We start from the raw sequence: 20041 nt of genomic DNA, 5'->3' as shown, positions 1-20041 counted from the left end.
GAATTTAGCGACAACAAACAACAAATTGACTCTAAAGCAACAACAGCAGCAGCAAAACAAACAACAAAAACAACAACAACAATTGCACTTGCTACAGCAACAACAACAACAACATAAAAAACAACAGCCAAGACCAGACAAAATAGCATCCAGTGATCAGCAAAAGCAGAAAAACAAACCCAAGCATCAACAGTGGACGTCGAAACCACAACAAAAACAGCAGAACAGACAGCAAAACAAACATCCAACCAATCAATCAAACACACTCACGCAACAACAAATCCACCAGCAGCAACTGCTACTGCAGCAGCTGCAACTACAACAACCACCGCTGACCCTTCGTTGCAAAATCTACGAAAATTCGCCCATAGGCTTTCAAATAGCAAGTCTAGCTGATGACAACCGGATAACTCCACTTAATAAAGAAATGATCCTAAATACCGACGGTACAACGAATTTCGAGTTTTTAACCGAAAACGTCGAATTATTCGATATCGACCGAACAACCGGTATTCTGACGGTTAAGGGGCCGATCGATAGGGAGGGGATTCCCCATTGCAAGGAGGGGCGTGACCTTTGTGAAATGTCCTTGGATGTTGTGATACAACCAGCAACGCACTTTCACGTTGTCAAGGTTGGGTGGGTTGAGATGGTGATGGTGATAACGATGATGATGGTTTTGATGTTTTTGAATGGGACATGCTGATGATGTGGTGATGTTTGCGATGTTTAAGATGCTAATGATGATGAGGATGATGATAATGATGGTGTTTTTCAATTGAAAATGATGAAACGAATGACATTGATGATGAAATCTGTAACTATTGTAATTATGACGACTACGTGAATTCAGATAACGTTGATAATGATGACGCTGATGATGACGACGACGACGATGATGTGGATCACGGTGAAAATGATAACAACAACAATGTTGTTGCAGGACAAATGTGATGTTCGTCATGGCATCATTTTTAATGACTTTTCGCGCCACTTTTTTCGCATCGCAAACCTCTGCCTTTTTGTTGTTGTCTTTTTTACCGGAATGTAATAAATTTCCTCTGTGACGTCATTGTTACGTCATTCGTGACGTAGACGCCTGTAATGACGATAATGGCTCAAAATGCTTGTATTTTTCAGACTTAATTATGGTACTTAATCCTGAGCTATTCAGGAAAGATTTCGCGGTACGGCACTCCTTCTTGTAATTGTCATCGCCAGTACAGCCATCATTACTTTCCTCATCGTCATCATTCGCCACTGTTATTATTTTTAAATTTATCATCGACATCGTCTTCGTCACCGTCATTATGTCATCATTATTATTTGTGCATTTATCATTGTCAACTTTGTTGACGTCATTTTCACCACAATAATAAACATATAAAAAAAATAATAAATAAAAAATCAACCATAAAAAAATAAAAGTTCATCGTCGTCACCAACAACGCCAACAGATAAGAATAGAAATTCTGGATGTGAACGACAACAGACCTACCTTTGCGCACGCAACATTCCAACTAAACGTCAGCGAATCCACCACTATGGGGGCAAAGTTCACCCTGCCCAGGGCCGTGGATCTAGACGGACCGCAGTTCAACATCAAGAGGTGAGAGTGATTGGGTGATAATGTGAGTGAAATGATGGTCAGAATAAAGTTTTTGTTTGTTGATGATGGTGAGGATGAAGATGGCAATATTGAAAAGTGAAAATGATGAGGATGATGTTGGGAAATATGAAATATGAAATTTTTTTGAAAGTTTTTGTTTGTTGATGATGGTGAGGATGAAGATGGCAATATTGAAATGATGAGGATGATGTTGGGAAATATGAAATTTTTGTTGGTTTGTTGATGGTGGTGGAGATGAAGATGATGGAAAATGATGTTTGGCAATGACAATGATGACGATAATGATAATGAAGACGACGACAATGGTGATGATGGTGGTAACTTCGACAGAGAAAGAAAAAGAAGGTAGAGGATTATAATAATAATGATAAGTTGTAATCCAATTCGCTATGAAAAAAAGCGGTAAATAACGGCTGCTGACCACGTCCATTCACATGCAAATATACAATTATTTTTGCATACAGGTTGAACTGTTCGGTTATTCGGTAGCACAAAGACGCGTGTGTAGAGGCAGACAACTGTGGAAACATAGAAATACATAGATGACATGCATACGTACATACACGCATACGCTTGTGTACAAATATGTATAAGATAATTTGTACACCGAATTAGAAATGCATATACACTGATGGAGAATTATTAGACAGTTGCAAATTTAGCACGGCCACAATTTTATAAACTCGTAAAACATACATTTGAATCTACTGTTACACAAAACACAGGCTTGCAATTTTGTTTCTTATAAAATACACTTTACAACGTTTTTTCTAAATGCCTAATAAACAAACAAAAAATCATTCAGACAACATATTTCGTACAAATATGCAAACACATTTTGTACGAATATGCAAATATACAAACAATTATGGATACAAATAAATAATATACAAATATTCACGCATACAAGCAAACGTTTATACCGAAACATAATAACTTGAACTGAATATAGTGTGACACAGACAAAAGTTCCTCTCCATACCTCAAACAGAAATAATCTTCTCTACTTCGATAAGAAAATTATGATCATATTTAAATCATAATAAGTAAAAGGTATTGAAAATATACTCATTCCAACAAATCTCTAGTCACCAAATAGGCTTGAATAAGCTATTCTATTGTTTGTAAATTTTCTTCAGACACCTGTAGACGATCCAAATGAAATTCTTGCCATACATTAACATGAATAACGCTGTTTTCAAAATTGTAATACGAACGTTTATATTTTAAATCACAAATTACATTCAAATTTTCTCTTGGAATGGAAGTAAATGGTTTTAACAAAATTTTATTTTATCAACACGAACATAGCAAAGAAAGCAAATAATAAATGAAACTACGAAGTACACTCTATCAATAAAATTATAAAAAAAAGTTGTCTACTAAGTTAAATAAAAAACAAAGAATTATAAAGTTTAAACCGCAAATTCTCAAGACAACATATCATAACCGACCCAGCACCAAAATATTACATTAAACATTCAACAGCTTTGCTAGCAATCCTGGAGTGAAAAATATTCGAAGAAAAACAACAGCGGTGAGAACAAAAAACCAAAAAACAACACAATATTCCCAACACAAGCACCACCAAAACAACAACAATAACGACGACAACAACAACAATTTTATACACACACTGGATATTGGGAACAAAGAACGGAAAATTTCCTAAGAGCATAGAACATTGTAAATCATGATTTATCGCCAATGCGCAATAATGGCGCCTCCGTCAATGGCTGGGGCATTTCATTATAAACATATATTCTCCTCTAGCAGGTTCACTGGGTTAAAGTGGGGCAAGTTATTTACGCGCGTGCGCGCTGCGTGCATCTCCGCTACGTTCTCTTCGTCTGTCTGTCTGGCTGGCGCTTTTTGGGGTTTTGATTATGCTTTGTTTTGTTTGTGGCGTGAGTGTGTGTGTGTGCGTGCGTTGGTGTGTGTGTGTTTGTTGGGTGTGTGTTTTTGATGTGTGTGATTGTTGGTATGTGTGTGTATGTGTTTGTTGGTGTGTGTGTGTGTTTTGGTGGGTGTGTGTTTGGTGGGTGTGTGTTGCAGATGTGTGTGATTGTTGGTATGTGTGTGTGTGTCTTTGTTGATGTGTGCAACTCTGTTGTGTTTGCTGGTTTTTAAAGATTCGCAGTTGTTGTTTACTGTTATAATTTTGAAGTTTTTTTTTTAATTTTTTTTTTGTGGTGGTTGTTTCTTTTTGCTTAACTTATAAGCAGAGTTTTGTCACGTACGTTACGAAATAATAACCTAAAAGAAATTTCCTCCGCTTTCAATTCGCATGCAATTTTTAGGTTTCATTTTTATATTTCCAAATTCTTATGTTGTGTAGGAATTAATTGGATTGAAAGATTGCAGATTTGTTCACTCAATATTTTATCTTTTGTATGTTTGAGTGTCTGTTTGTATTACTGTGTGTTTTGATGATTAGGAGGAACAGTTGTTTGCATATAAATGTTAGTTCACGTTCTCGCACACTTATTTCTCTATGCTTATTAAAAAATATGTAATTTAACAGACTCATATAAATTTGCGGCAATTCTCATATTTTCTCAAACTATTTTTTTTATGTTTTTAGAAATATTTTGATACAATCCTTTTTGGAATTTATTTAGTTTTCTGGTTGTGCTTACGCTTTAGACGTGCATTCTCGATGTTAACATTCTTAGATGAAGTGTTCATTTCTACAGGAATCTAAGCACTTCCTTCCATCTTTGTCTATTGCACACATACACACATACACGCAGACAAACACGCATGTACAGACACACATACAAACAAACAAATACACACACACACCACACACAAATAAATGCGTTAAGTTTGCGTTAAACATACGTAAAGATGTGTCTAAAAATTTATAAAGTTGACTAAATATTTTTACTGGCTAATAAATATGAATTTTTGAGTAAATAAATAAGAAACACTGAAAAAATTTAAAATATGATGAAAATTATGTGGCTGATGGTGAATGTAAATAATAAGATATTCATATACAGCATAGTTTATTAGAAATAATTAATTTTTATTAGCCTCGTGCCGTCAACAAGTTAGTATGCGTGTGTGTTTGTTGGTATGTGGTTAGTGTGGATGTATGTGTGTTGTGTGATTGAGGTGTGTCTGTGTGTCTGTGATTAAAATGTTTAGATGAATGTGTGTGTGTGTGATTGTATTTGTAGAAGTGTGGTTTTTTCATGGGTGTGTTCGTTAAGTGTGTTTTGCGCAGTTTGCGGTGTGTTGGTTTGACTGTAACTTTGGAGTATGTAACACTTTTTGATGAAGTGTTTATATTTGTGGGATTGTTTGCGGTTGTGTGTTTGTTCAGTAAAATAACGCTTGCGGCTTTATGGCCGGTGTTTTTTTGAAATGTTCGTATCGATGCCCTCTGGATCTAATGAAAAAAAATTATCGATATGAAAAATGTTGTTATAAAATGTCTGCAAACGTACATAAACCTAACAAACAAACAAACAAACAAACAAACAGACAAACAAACAAACAAACAAGATTATTCAAGAATCAAATCAACCAACGTTCACATAATACAGGATAACTTACAAACAAACTTGAAACAAAAATGAAGAGAGGAAAACGAAATGGGACCAGCAGGCTGATTAAAATAGATCCATATTTTTGGTATTTTTTAGTTAATATTTTGTTCATTTTACCTTTTTTGTTATTTATCTTCATTTTGAAAGCATTTTTTTTGTTTTGATAGTTTTTCAGTTAATAAAGAGTACAGATTTTTGTGACAGTCTTTAAATTTTTGAGCCAATGTTGCGATCTGCTGTACTACATTAATTTAAACAAAACGTCTACGAAAAACGTATAAAAATTGAAAAACTTAAAAGAAAAAAAAACGACAAAAAAGTGTTCACAATTTTAAAAATTTATTGCCAAAAATACTAATATAGAATGATTAAGTTCGATACTGGAAGATTAACTTTTTAATTTATCCCGCAATATGGAGCCATAGAGCAATGAATTTTTTTTTTTTAATTAAAAATTTATATTGCATTGGGAGAAGAAAACCGAATATTACATAGAGACATAATAGAAGAAAATAATATAAAAAGAAATATCGTCGGATAATTGGTGAGAATATAATGGATGAATGTACGCACATGAAAATCCGTAGCGAAGGAGCAACAAAGATGAAGAAGAGGATGATGAAAAAGAAGATGATGATGGTAGAAATGATGAAGATGATGATGAAAAAGAAGAGAATGAAAAAGAGAAAAATGAAGATGATGATAGGGATGAAGATGATAAAAAAAATGACGGAATGAGTATGATCCTGCAATTAAACAAAATTATGGAACGCGTGATGGTTAATTGTGATGAAGAAACACGAAAATGACTCAATAAGCCAGTTAGAGATGATCTTAGCCAGTTAGAGATGATCTTAAATGATTGAGTGATTTATTATTTTTGTTGTGACATCCTGAAAACTTATGGATTCCACCTGGCACATTTGGAAAAACAATCTTTTCTGCCAAAACCAAAAATGATTACAGCGTCCTATTTACACATATTCGCTAATATTCTTTCTCACATTTTCACCAAGAAAAATGATAAACGTTACGTCAATGCCCATTTAAAACAAGCGCTATGTACGGAGTTGATATTTATATGGTGTTTACCCATCTGTTTACAACAACTACATAGCAAATAGCACACAACTGCTAGCAGATACACACACACACACACACACAACTGTTGCGTGCTAACGCGTGCAATCTCACGCACGTTCAAAATACGCATTACAGAAATCAGATAAAACGCGTAAACATAGACTGCGAAAAGGAATTCAACGAAGCGACAAAATGTAACTGCACACTGCCGATTCTATGGTGACGTCATGACGGTTCACTGCAAACTCAATTATCGCCAGACTGCTGATATGTGATCAGTTATATATATGTCCGAAGAATTTAATCAATAAAACGTTATAAACTGAATAAAAATTTCCAATTTTCATATATTTTTATCCGGTTAAATTCAAACTTCACATAATTTGTATTTAATGTAAGTTTTATTGCCACACAAACTTGGCATCATTGTATTGCCACCGTAGAGAAGTTAAATTATTCTCTTAGCTGACTGAAGGTTAATTTGCAACGTTTAAGGTTAAGATGAAGATAATAGAGTCGGCTTAGAGCTGTTGGATGTATGTTAACTTTCATTTGGTGTGTGCAACATAAAAAAATTTTATGTTGAAATTGCACAAAGAAAGTGGATCAACGTGTCTAACGATGGTCTCGTCTATCTACATTTCACTAGAAGTTGGTCTCGTCTATCTACATTTCACCGAAAGTTTAAAAAAATAATTAGATCAGAAACGTTTTATTATTTTTGTCGATAAACAATTTTTTGAAACTTTAAAATCCATCTGATTGGATTGTTCGATTGAAAGATTAAACAGTAGATTTGGAACATCAATCGTAACTACATCACTAACTTTCCAATAGTGTGTAATGCGTTTTTTGACCCGTTATCAGGGTTTTTTTCCTATCTAACCCCCATTATTTTCTGCCATAAAACTTAGTTACATAATCTTCATTGCGATAGAATTTATCTAGATCAATTCGATGTGGTGATCACAAATTATAGCGGTTGACCGCTCATGTCGATTGATAATTTTTTAAGTTTAGAATGAAGTTTGTGAAGAAGTCCGGCAAAAAAGTTCATCTAATAATAGACTATTTTGTAGAACGAATTTATTGTGTGTCACGTCGCATTTTGAGAATAATTGAAATTTTATTAAGGAATTTCTAAATATCATACCATAGTAATATTCAATTTTTATAGTTGAAATCCTTTTCACTACCTCTCACAACTATTTTATTATTCTGCCATTTTTACTGCTTTTTTTCTTATATTTTCATTGTTGTTATTGTTGTTGTTGTTATTTATTGTTGACTGGTTGTTGTTGCTGTTGGCGTTGTTATTAATGAGTCTTCCAAGGAATTGTTCCATTTTTACATTCTCCCCATTCAATATTGCCCTAAATAAGAATTCATCATCGCCCTACCTTACAGTTTTTTTATTAATTTTTATTATTTTATTTTTATTTATTTATTTATTATCTCTTTTTTCATTTTTATTTTTCATTTATGTCTGCGGGATTAATCGGATTATACATTTATTTTCATACGTTTCTTTGCCGTAATAAACAAACAGATTAAAAAAATGAATGAATGAACGAACGAACGAACGAATGAATGATTGAATGAATAAACGAATGATTGAATGTATGAATGAACAAAAGAATGAGCGAATAGATGAATTTTTTAAATTCTGTTATCTGACACCGGATTAAAAAATATGGGATGGAATCTTAAACATTTTATTCTTTTTATATTTCCGCTAATTTAAAAAAAATTAATCTCACAATATCAAAACATATGTACGCATATTTGAGTTTGTGTGTCTGCGTGTACGTTCTGCGTGTTCATGTGTGTGTGTGTGTGTATGTGTGTGTGTGTAGTAGGTAAATATGTATGTATGTATGTGTGTGTGTATGTGTGTGTGTGTGTGTGTGTGTGTAGTAGGTAGGTATGTATGTGTGTGTGTACGTGCGTTGTTTGTAGACGTGTGACTGCACACAAATGTTCCTGTGTATGTATAAACATTTTTCCATGTTGTTTGCACAGAGCTGATGGTAATTGTGGAGAGCCATCCATCATTTATCCACTAATCAATCCCTCCACTGGCAAATCTATTTTTACACAATCATCCATTCCATATAATCAGCATTCCATTTTTATATTTATTTATCCATTATTCCTTCAGAATATTTTTTCGCGTCATTCATTTATTCATTCTTTTATTAATAAATTGTCGTTCATTCATTCATCTATTTGCAATTCATCCCTCCATCCATATATTAATCCACATTTTCCTCCGTTTATCTTGACTCATTTTTCCGTTTTTTCATTCATTTACTCATTCATATTCTTTTATCAATACGTTCACTCATGCATTCGTTCATTCTTCTCATTAATTCATCTTTGGTTTATCAATTAATCATTCATTCATTCGTTCGTTCGTTCGTTCGTTCTTCGTTCGTTCGTTCGTTCGTTCATTGATTTATTCATTGATTCATTGATTCGTTCGTTCGTTCATTCATTCATTCGTACATTCGTTCATTCATTCATTATTCTATTTATTCTGCAAATGTCACATGACCGTTCAATTTTTGTGGCTGACGTGAGTTTTGCCATTTAAAGACCAGGACGCTTATTGGTGATGGTGACGACGATGATGATGATGCAGATGTTGTTGTTGTTGTTGATGTTGTTGTTGATGTTGTTGTTGATGTTGTTGTTGTTGACAATGTTGTAGCTGTGTTTTTTTACGTTTAATTGGTTGTTTGTAAATGTTAGCTCTTGATTCTGTTGTTTTTATTGAGTGTTTCTACTATTGAAGTCTTTGAAAATTTTCCTCACTGAATTTTCAAATAACCCCCTGCCACGTAAACTCACAACTATCCAGGTACGAACTCACCCCTGACCCGCACCCAAAGCCTTCCACCCTCTATAAACAAAACATCAACAACAAAAATACAATCTACCTCAACAACGACAACATCAACTCTAGCGCAGGAATCTCAAAGATGACGTCATCAACACCAACAGCATACTTCCATCTGATAACGGAAACACAAATAGACAACCACATTGAAATATTCTTCCAACTCATCCGCCAATTAGATAGAGAGGAAAAAGAAGAGCATCACATGATCCTGAGCGCCATTGATGGCGGGAAACCGGAAATGGTTGGAACGATGCGATTGGTTGTCGTTGTTTTAGATGCAAACGACAACAAGCCCATTTTCGAAAAACCAAAATATGAAATTACTGTTTTTGAAGATGTACCAGTTGGTACCACTATTCTGAAAGTTAGCCGGTTTCGATATTTTAAAATCAGTTTTAAAATAGTTTTTTAATTATAATTTTATTAAAAATTTATTTAAAAAGTAATAAAATAATAATTGTTCTTTATTATTTGATGATGTTTTTTTTTCATGGCTATTGATTGATGTTGTCGTCGTTGCTGTAATCTTCATTGTCATATTAATCATACAATTTTTTCCTCAAAAAAACTTCTCCGGTAATATATTTTGTAATCATTCTCATACACTGACGTCATTAGCGAGGAAGAAAGACATTGTTACCATCATCATTTCTACCATAACTATCATCATCACCGTTATTATTATTATTATAATTATTGTTATTATCATCAATTCTTCTCATTATTATCATCATCGCCATCGTCATCATCATCGTGGTCGTCATCATTTCAACAACATCATCATTGCCATCATCATCATCATCCTTAGTATCATCATCATCTTTTTCGTTTTATTAATGTTTACTTATATTATTATTTAAAACATTTTCACCATAAAGTATTTCATTTTAAATAATTAAAATGAAGAAAAAAAGAACATTTAATATAATTATTATTACATTAAATACAAAATTATATTGATAATAATAATATTATTATTTTTATTGTTAATTATTATCGTTAAAGGTGTCAGCAACCGATATGGACACAGGCGATAACTCTAAAATTAGCTACACAATTAGTTCTCAGTCTCCTTCTCTGATTGGCCACCTCTTCACCCTCCAGCCAATCACGGGCAACCTCGTCGTTAAAGCTGACCTTGACCGCGAACAACTTCCGGCCTACTTGGAATTCGCCGTCGAGGCCAAAGATCATGGATATGAAAGATTCACTAGTACTGCTCTGGTGGTAGTTAAAATTGATGACGTCAACGACAACGCACCCATCGTAAATAATAATTTATTATTCAATGTTTTTGGTTACAACTAATAAAAGTCTCTTTTTTATTCGATGTTTTAACGTGGCATTTTTATATTATTATTATTATTATTAATATTATTTTTATTATTTATTGTTATTTTATTATTATAATTAATTTATTTTTATTTACATTCAGATATCAATAATGACGCTAGCGCAAGAAGCTTCTTCGTCATCTTCGTCATCATCATCATCATCATCATCATCTTCCTCATCGTCATCATCTTCGTCATCATCTTCCTCACCAACATTGTCATCTTCTTCTGAACCAAAACAACTGCCCCCCTTTTCTTCTTCATCATCAAAATTATCACCATCCTCATCGTCATCCTCATCATCATCACTGCAACATCCGGTTTTGGCAGAGGTCACGGAAAATTCCCCGGTAAACACGTTTGTAGGTCACGTGAAGGTCAGTGACCCAGATTACGCAGCCAATGGAAGAGTTAAATGCTGGCTTGTTGAAGGTTATCACGGTGATAATGATGATGACGGTGATGATGATGATGACGATGGTGACGAAGATGATAATTCTGGCGATGATGACAAAAATGACTACAATGATGATGTTAAATTAGAATTAAAATTGAAAAAATCAGGAGACGATAACGATGATGACGACGATGATGATAATGATGGTAGCGACGAAAATGAAAAGAATGATAAAGATTATGATAAAAACGTTAATTGAGACGACGGTAATAATTATTAATTAGGATGATAATATTAATGACAAAATCAAAAAACAATACAAATAACCTAATCTCAAAGACTGAATGAGCGTTTAGTGATATATAATTCTTTAACGTTAAAACAGCTGATGCAACACCATCATCTTCTTCCTCTTCTTCTTCATCACCATCAACATCATCATCACCATCATCTTCTTCCTCTTCTTCTTCTTCACCCTCAACATCATCGTCAACGACAGCACATCAGAAAGTGTTGAAATTTCAAATGGTTGAAAATTTCAACGCTGAGTATACTATAAGTACATGCGGATTGATTGATCGAGAGCTTGTAGAGGAATACAACCTTGTCGTCAGGTCTTTCTCTCTATCCTATTTGTATTTATACTTTTGTATCTTTTTTGTATCATTTGTTTTTTTTGTGTTTGTGCTTTCAAATTTGTATCATTGTGTAGGATGTTGTTTAACTTTATGTGAATGTTGATGTGCATGATTTTGTGCATGTATAAATTAGCGTACCCTAAAACATTTGGTATGTGTGATACGTTTGTGTGTTTGCGCATGAGTTTGATTACGTATACATATCTTGGTATATATCTTTTTGTATATGTGTGTATTTTCGAATGTTCTGTACACTCATTAATGTATGCTAATGCACGCTAGCGTTCATTAACATATGCAAATAAATGTTAATGTTTTGCTTATCATTTAACACGCTGATGCTGGCTAGCATTACTGACATGACAGTCTTGCATATTTATTTGCTTCCATGTTGATTTTCTTGGCAATAAGAAAAATATAAAAATCTTTCCAACAGATTAAAAACTTTATGAGAATTCCGAATAAAATACATTAAAACGGCCATAAATAACTGCGGAGTTTATGAGATTTGGATGGGTAAAAATGTTTTGTTGAAACATAAAATCGTTTATTAACGAAGTCAGGAACATAAAATCCTGACAACAACAACCACAGCAAGAACATAGTAACAACAGTAGAAACGATAACATTAAAAAGTTACAACAGGAAAAAAAAACAATCCAGCAAATCATTTTTTCTTTACAATGCAGCAGCAGCATCACTTCAAATACAGCAAAAATATTTCAACATAAGCAACATAGTGGAACGATATTTCTTGGCAAAATAAATTTTTCTTCGACAAATGTACTCACATAAAAGATTATTCATTCGTTCATTTTTGCTCTTATTCTTATATTCATCCATCTACTCTATCATTCATTCGTTCATTCTTTCCATTCATTCAATTATTCATTCATTCATTTTTTGTTCGCTCCATTCTTCCTTTCCCGATTCAAAACTTTTCCTTCGTTATTTATTTATTCAATAGCTAATTATTATCCTAATTTTTTCTGCTCATTTAATGCCACGCTCAATCATTTTTTACTTTTTAATTCATCAAATTTCCATTTCAAACCCCGTCATTAGTGAATCACCCGCGGTTCTGCCATCATCATTACTGTCGCCAGGCACACGCATGTACGCACATTCGTACACACAAACAGACACGCACACGCACGCACACACACACACAGACAATAACCACACACACGCACGCACAGACAATAACCTGCACCTCCATCCTCATCGTCATCGTCACCACAGATGCCAAGATCAGCCGGACGCCATGGAAACAGCGCGAACGAGTGAAAAATTTCTGAGGGTGTTGGTCAGGGATGAGAACGACAACGCCCCCAAATTCAATAAGAAGACCTACCTGGGGTCCATCGCCGAGAACAATTATATCGGGGCGTCTGTCCTGCAGGTGATGATGATAACGATGATGATAACGATGACCATGATGGGAAATGGTGGTGATGATAATAATGACGATGGTGGTGATCATGATGATGATATGGTGATGATGATGATGATGATGATGATGATGATGATATGGTGATGATGATGATGATGTTGATGATGATGACGATGAGCATGATGATGATCCATCATGACCATCAACGACAAAAATGATGAGAGTGATGATTTGATGATAATAAAAAAAAAGTTATTGAATGAAAATGATAATATATTGATATTACTTTTTGGATTTTTTTGAACTTTAATAATACGATAGAGTCTGTGATGGTGATGATTATGAGAATGATGACAATAACATTGATGGTGATGATTGTGACGATGATGAAGACGACATTGTGATGACGATTGTGATAATGATGATGATGACAACCAGGTGACAGCCACTGATGACGACGCCGACGAGAACAGCAGACTGCGTTACTTCATATCACGTGACTTAACAGACGATGATTATGCTATCATGTTCAACGAGCTGTCATCATCATTATCACCGCTATGGCCATCATCATTGTCCACTTTATCAACGTTATCATCATTATCATCGTCATCATCGTCGTCGTCATCTTCATCGTCATCGCCACCGTCAGGAACAACAAAAAAACTTTTGGATAACCTGACATCTACGCCTAAAATGATTAATTCATCTTCCACATCGTTGTCATCATCTTCATCACTCTCTCAATCATCGTCATCACAATCATCGTTCTTATCATCCTTATCTCCATCGTCATCGTCATCGTCTTCATTAGCAACATCAACACTGCCTTCATCGGACGTGACATCTTTCAGGACGCCAACATTCCCAACAACGCCATTGTCTTCATCGTCAGCGTTACTAACATTTTCGTCGTCAACCTCATCATCATCATCATCCTCATCATTTTCATCCTCATCGTCCTCATCATCGTCAACGTCCTCTTCTCTACCATCTTCATCATCATTTTTCCACATCGACCAGCGGGCAGTGATAAGCGCGCACGTTTCACTGGATCGCGAAAAGTTCGACAACTTTCGCTTCAAAATTTTTGCCGTCGACGGCGGCAAGCCGCCCCTGACCGGCACGGCCTACGTGCACATCACTGTAATTGACGTGGATGATAATAGGCCAAAATTTTTGCAGACGAGTTACACTTTCAGCGTTCCAGAGAATGTAGCCGTGTCAGAAAGTGTTGGGTCAGTTTCGGCGGTTGACAGAGATGGACCCGAGTACAATCAGTTCATATACGGTTTTGATAGCGGTCCGGATGATGATGATGAAGGTGATGAAATTGAGATGTATGATGAAAAGTCATATGGTAATGAAATAAAATTTTCAAATATCAACTATGAATCAAAGATAAATAACAATAAAACTGTTAGTATTTTCGGAAAAAAATTTCCCATTTCTCATTCGGCTACCTATCGGCAGAATGACCAACTACAGTTCCATCAATCATCATTCCACCAAACTCCACCGTTACTTGAATCATCGAGTTTTAAAAAATCTTCCAAGCGCCATTTTTCTTTGAACACTGAAACCGGCCAAATAACAGTTAAGCGACGTTTGGATCGCGAAGAAACTTCGACACACCGACTCACCGTTGTGGCTTTCAATCCAGCTTCACCACGCTGGAGCGGCTCCACCATCGTCACCATCAACGTATTGGACGTCAACGATAACCACCCGAAATTTTTGTTTCCCGATTTCTTTAACAATAGCGTCGTCATTGATGTTGACGAAAATTTTGCAGATTCATCGGTGTTTGTCGCAAAAGTCGTCGCCGTGGACGCAGACGACGGCGACAGTGGGAAGATCGCATTTGATTTGTTGTGGGTCAGTTGTCATGAAGACAGTGATGATGAAGAAGATGACGACGACGATGAAGAAGCTGCTTTCATGGAGAACGATGATGATGTTGACAGCTATAGCAATGGTGGTAGGGTGGAATTGCCTAATGAAGAGAGCCTGGTTTTTAATGATGATCATTCGGTTACAAAAGACCTAGCGAAAATTAATTATTTAAAAAATGTTGATGATGAAGACATATTGAATGATGAAAATAATCAGAACATCAGCATCAATCACAACAGAAGCAAACATATCAATTCAAATGGACAGGACCACAATAACATCAAACATGTACACAGCATCAAGACCGAACACATTAACTTGAAACACAACGTTAGCTACGACTTCAATCTTATCAACAATTTCAATAGCAGCAACAACAGCGTAAGCAGTAACGTCAACAACAACATTAACAACAACAACACCATCGAAAACGACACTGACTCGTCAATATTTTCATTAAAAAAAACCATTTACGACCTTTCCCGCCATTTTCACATCGACAGCCAATCAGGTGCCATATTCATGACGTCGTTTCCGTCGGAGCTCAAAAAAAAAAAATTTCAAAAAAATAATGACAAAAACGCCAGCGGAAGAATGAAGAAAATTACTTTGATTATTTTAGCTCGAGACCACGGCCGCCCATCTCTTTCATCAACAGCACATCTCTACGTTGAAATACGAACAGTCGACTTCCGCTCGTCGCAATCATTTTTTTTATTTTCAGTTTTCTTCAACGCCAACAGGTCTCTGCACACTGTCATCTTGTTGGCGCTGTTAACTTCGAGCTTCTTGATCTGTTTTGTCCTCTTCGTCGTTGCCACGTGCGTGGTGAAGAAGCGCAAACGTCTGCTAAGTGGTGTGGTGGTGGCCGGCGAATGCAGGCGAGATGAATTCCAACCATGCGCTACCGATTGCGAGAAAGCATTTGACGACAACTACTTGAACGATGAGAAGTCGTTGAAAGAAAATGTAGCTTCCCTTAGTGGTGGTAGCTCTTGCAACAACTACGTCTATTGCACGACAACGCCAAACAACGCTGCTATTGCTACTACCTATACTACTACTGCAATAACTTCAAACTTCAACACAGTTATTGTTTCAGCAACGCCCACGCTGTTAAAAATGAATAGTTTCAAATACAAAAATCTGAAAGTCGAACATGAAGTAGCTTCATCGACCACTGCGACAACAAATTTCAATTGCGAAAATAATTACTTCAGTTACGCAACTTTTTTGAATTCCTTATCGCCGCATTCAAAATCTTATTCCCATGGAACGATACTTGAAACAGCAGCTACAACAGCAGCAGCCCCAGCAACATCTTCAACGACAGAAACATCCACATTAGCTGCTGATGACGTCATGTTTTTTGACGGAAGTTGTGACATCATCGGAATGGATTCTTCAAACTTGCAGCTTGTTAGTCAATTTTTTGTTCACATTTAATTATCTCATTGAAGATAGCATATGTAATGCCTTAAAATACCGTAAAACCATGCAACAAATTATTTCCATGTTTTTTGGAATGTTTAATGACAGTCATGATGATGGAATGGTGGCACAGAATGAAAACATGAATTAAAATGCGTAGTACAGTCGTACCATGGTGTGTTCGCTATTTGGTGGTGCTATAAAAATGAAATGAAGGAACATAATAATGAGATTCATTGGAATGATGATGACAGCAAATAATGAAATGACAGGAGATATAAACGTTCATGACCATTGTAATTAGTATTATGATTTAAAATTAAAAACATGATATAGTTAATGTTATTGTAACTGTTGATGTCGAAGTTGGTGTTTGTAATTATGAGTGGGAGGAATTTATTATAATGAGCAGGAGGACGGAGAGACGGATCTCAGTGAACCGGAAACAGGTTAAAGAAATTATCCGCCCGGTTGAACATTTTGTTAGCATCTTGAATTTCAAACACCGATCCGTCCCTGCTTAAACTGTGGAATGAATACAAAAACTTTTTGTCTTGTTTTTTTTTTCTTTTGGAGTTTATAAAAATAAAATATATAAAAAAACAAAAAGCCACGTAAGAATATAAAAATTTAATGAAGTGCAATTCTCTGCATACATGAAAGGAATGTAATATTTTCATTTTAAATATTTTCCATATGGTGGATAAATACTGCAAATATCCTTGGGCGGGAGTGGATGTGCACACACATAAAGGTTTCACATTAGATTATTTTATACATACATATGTGTGTCCTGAGTTAGTGCGTGTGTGTGTTTGTCTGCGGTGTGTATATGTGTGTATGTTTGCGTACGTCTAGATACAACGAAATATAAGCATAGTAATTTGTACAGACATATTTTTGTATGAAGTATTCATCGGTGCGGTGGAAAGTTCACACACACACGCGCGCGCGCACGCACACACACACACACACATACAAACACACACACATACACACACACCACGCAAAGTTAAATGATGTAATGATTTCTGACGTTCAAACTGAATCACTCGCCCGAATGTTTGGTTGAAAATGGCATGTTCCGTGTAGAAAAATTTTTAAAAGAAAAACTGATAATGTGATGAAATAATAGACTGATAAATGATTGAGTGAATGAATGAATAAAAATAAATGAATGAATGAATGAACAAACGAATGAACGAACAAACGAACGAACGAATGTTTCAAGAACCTAATGAATTAAAGTACTCAATGTATAAAGCATAATAAAGTTATGTATAGAATGATGAATAATTATATTATTATAATGTTTTAAAAATTAAAATTAAAATTAATTAATACATATATTAATCCATGAATAGAAAAATGAATGAATGTTAGGATGAATGCCTTATTAAACAAACAAACAAACAGACAGACAGACAAACAAGCGAACAAACAAACAAACATACACATATACATAAGTTGACGCGCTCACAAGCTGATGAAGAGATAGACTGATTGAAAGTTGGATAAATAAAAAAAATGTTTCTGAATGGCTGATTGAGTAAATTAGACAAATGGAAAAAGTAAATTGTACTGCTGCTAAAAAGATCAATATTTTTCTTTCGAAACTTTTTCAGTTTCGTTCCGTTGTGTTTGTTTTTTTCTTCTATGATCCCTTTTTTTAACATCAGTTGTCTTTCAAAGTTGTATTTTTATGAAAAAATTTGTATGCCATAAAAAATTATATTTTACTGAAATGTAATTATTATTTCATTCGTTCACCGTAACTTCTAGTATTCAATAGTCATAATCCCAACATACAAACACATCATCTCAAAATTACTGAAAAAAAGTAATTGCCAAACTGGTAAAAAATTTTTTGTGCAAGGCTCGTTTTTAATTTGAGAGTGAACTGTTGGAGTAATGAATACTTCAGTGAAGAATGAGAGGCATTAAATAGAGATAACACGACTCCGTCTTGTTTTTTACATCATTATTAACAGCGCCCGTCGTCATAATCATCAACGTTACACATCACCATCATCACTATTGTTGAATGTATAAAAATCAGCAACAACAACAACATCATCATCATCACCAAGGTTATCATCTTCTACATCATTACGTTAAAAGTCATTTTTAGAACGTCATCACCAACAACAAAATCATCATCATAATTGCCATCATTGTTATCATCGTTGAAATCCTCATCACCGTAATCATCTTTATCACTGTCATCATCATCAAAATCATTATCGTCATTATCATATTCATCACGACCATCATCATCATAACCAGCATCACCACCACCATCATCGTGGTTGTCGTCGTTGTCATCATCACAATCACCACCATCACAATCATCATCACGATTACCACCATCACTATCATCATCCCAATCACCACCACCATCATCCCAATCACCATCACAATCATCATCCCAATCACCATCATCATCATCCCAATCACCATCATCATCATCACAATCACCACCACCATCATCCCAATCACTATCATCATCACAATCACCACCATCATCATCACAATCACCATCATCATCATCACAATCACCACCATCATCATCATCATCTCAATCACCACCACCATCATCACAATCACTATCATCATCACAATCACCAACATCATCACAATCACCACTATCATCATCCCAATCACCATCTTCATAATCACAATCACCACCACCATCATCCCAATCACCATCATCATCATCACAATCACCACCATCATCATCCCAATCACCATTTTCATAATCACCACAACGTAATATAGACATGTGCCAGAAAGTTTATGGCAGAGTTGTAGCACATCACGTCGGAATGCACCCCCACCTAAATTATATCTCCCATACGCCCAGTATAATGCTTACATTAGGCTCTCCAACCTACCTTATGTGGCGTATTTTTAATATCAGATATATATCTTTCTACACATTTTTACTTTTTGGTTTTGTTTTTTTGTGTGTCTTTTTTCAATTTTTTTCCTCTCGCTTACGTTTTTTTCTGCTTTTTATTTTCCGTTTTTGTTTTTTTTTGTTTTTTTTGTTTGTATTTCTTTATTAATAATTATCTCTACATGACCAGAGCCAAACAGTAGTGTTGCAGTAATGTTTCTATAATAATATTTTAATATTTCAAAAATTTAAAAAGTTAAAATATCCAAAACATTATGTTTTGTGTGTGCGTGTGTACTAGTGTGCGTGTGTATGTACGTGTGAATACCAGCGTGTAGTTGTTCGTACGTTTCGTATGTGCGATTAAGAGGTATTTATTAGGGAATTACGTCGTCTTTATGTGTTTGTGTGGTATTTTTGGGAAGAGTGTGTTGTATTTCGGCCAGAAAGTGACGCATTGTTATATAATGCAACACACAAGATGCTAGGTGATTCAAGAATCTGTTAGGCTTAGCATTTGGTTTCGATTAATTTTGCTACTCATTAGTTTAAAAAATTTTCTGTTCATTTAAAGGCTCTTATATAGCAATTTTATACGTTGATGCATTGGTGTCAATTTTTATAAATGTTGATACACTGATATACTATCTTATGCATATAAGCATATAAGTCAATTTTTTGAAAAACTTTTTTAAATAAATCATCTCAAGAACTAATTGCAACGACAAAACTTAATCAGTAATTATTTTGATGTTAAACAGCAGCATTTAGGCTGAGTACAAACACTGCTAGCCTTCCTGACTTACGTTGAAATGAAATGTCGAACTCTTAGATGGATTACATTGCATGCATGCAGTGGGCGACGCACGGCCGCTAAT

General features: G+C 34.9%; 1 protein-coding gene across 1 annotated transcript; it reads left to right on the top strand.

Moving 5' to 3' along the window:
* Window positions 1-427: 427 nt before the first annotated feature.
* Window positions 428-14809, top strand: HELRODRAFT_71274 (hypothetical protein; the record flags this gene model as incomplete). Its single annotated transcript, XM_009011907.1, has 8 exons — window positions 428-628; window positions 1458-1594; window positions 9239-9539; window positions 10181-10465; window positions 10842-10941; window positions 11418-11515; window positions 14003-14188; window positions 14411-14809. Coding segments are annotated over 8 exons (1707 nt in total), but the record flags the coding sequence as incomplete, so codon positions are not given.
* Between the last annotated feature and the right edge of the window lie 5232 nt (window positions 14810-20041).

The sequence above is a fragment of the Helobdella robusta genome (genome assembly GCF_000326865.2).
Source record: "Helobdella robusta unplaced genomic scaffold HELROscaffold_10, whole genome shotgun sequence".
Classification (NCBI taxonomy): domain Eukaryota; kingdom Metazoa; phylum Annelida; class Clitellata; order Rhynchobdellida; family Glossiphoniidae; genus Helobdella; species Helobdella robusta.
This window is presented reverse-complemented; position numbering and strand designations above follow the sequence as displayed.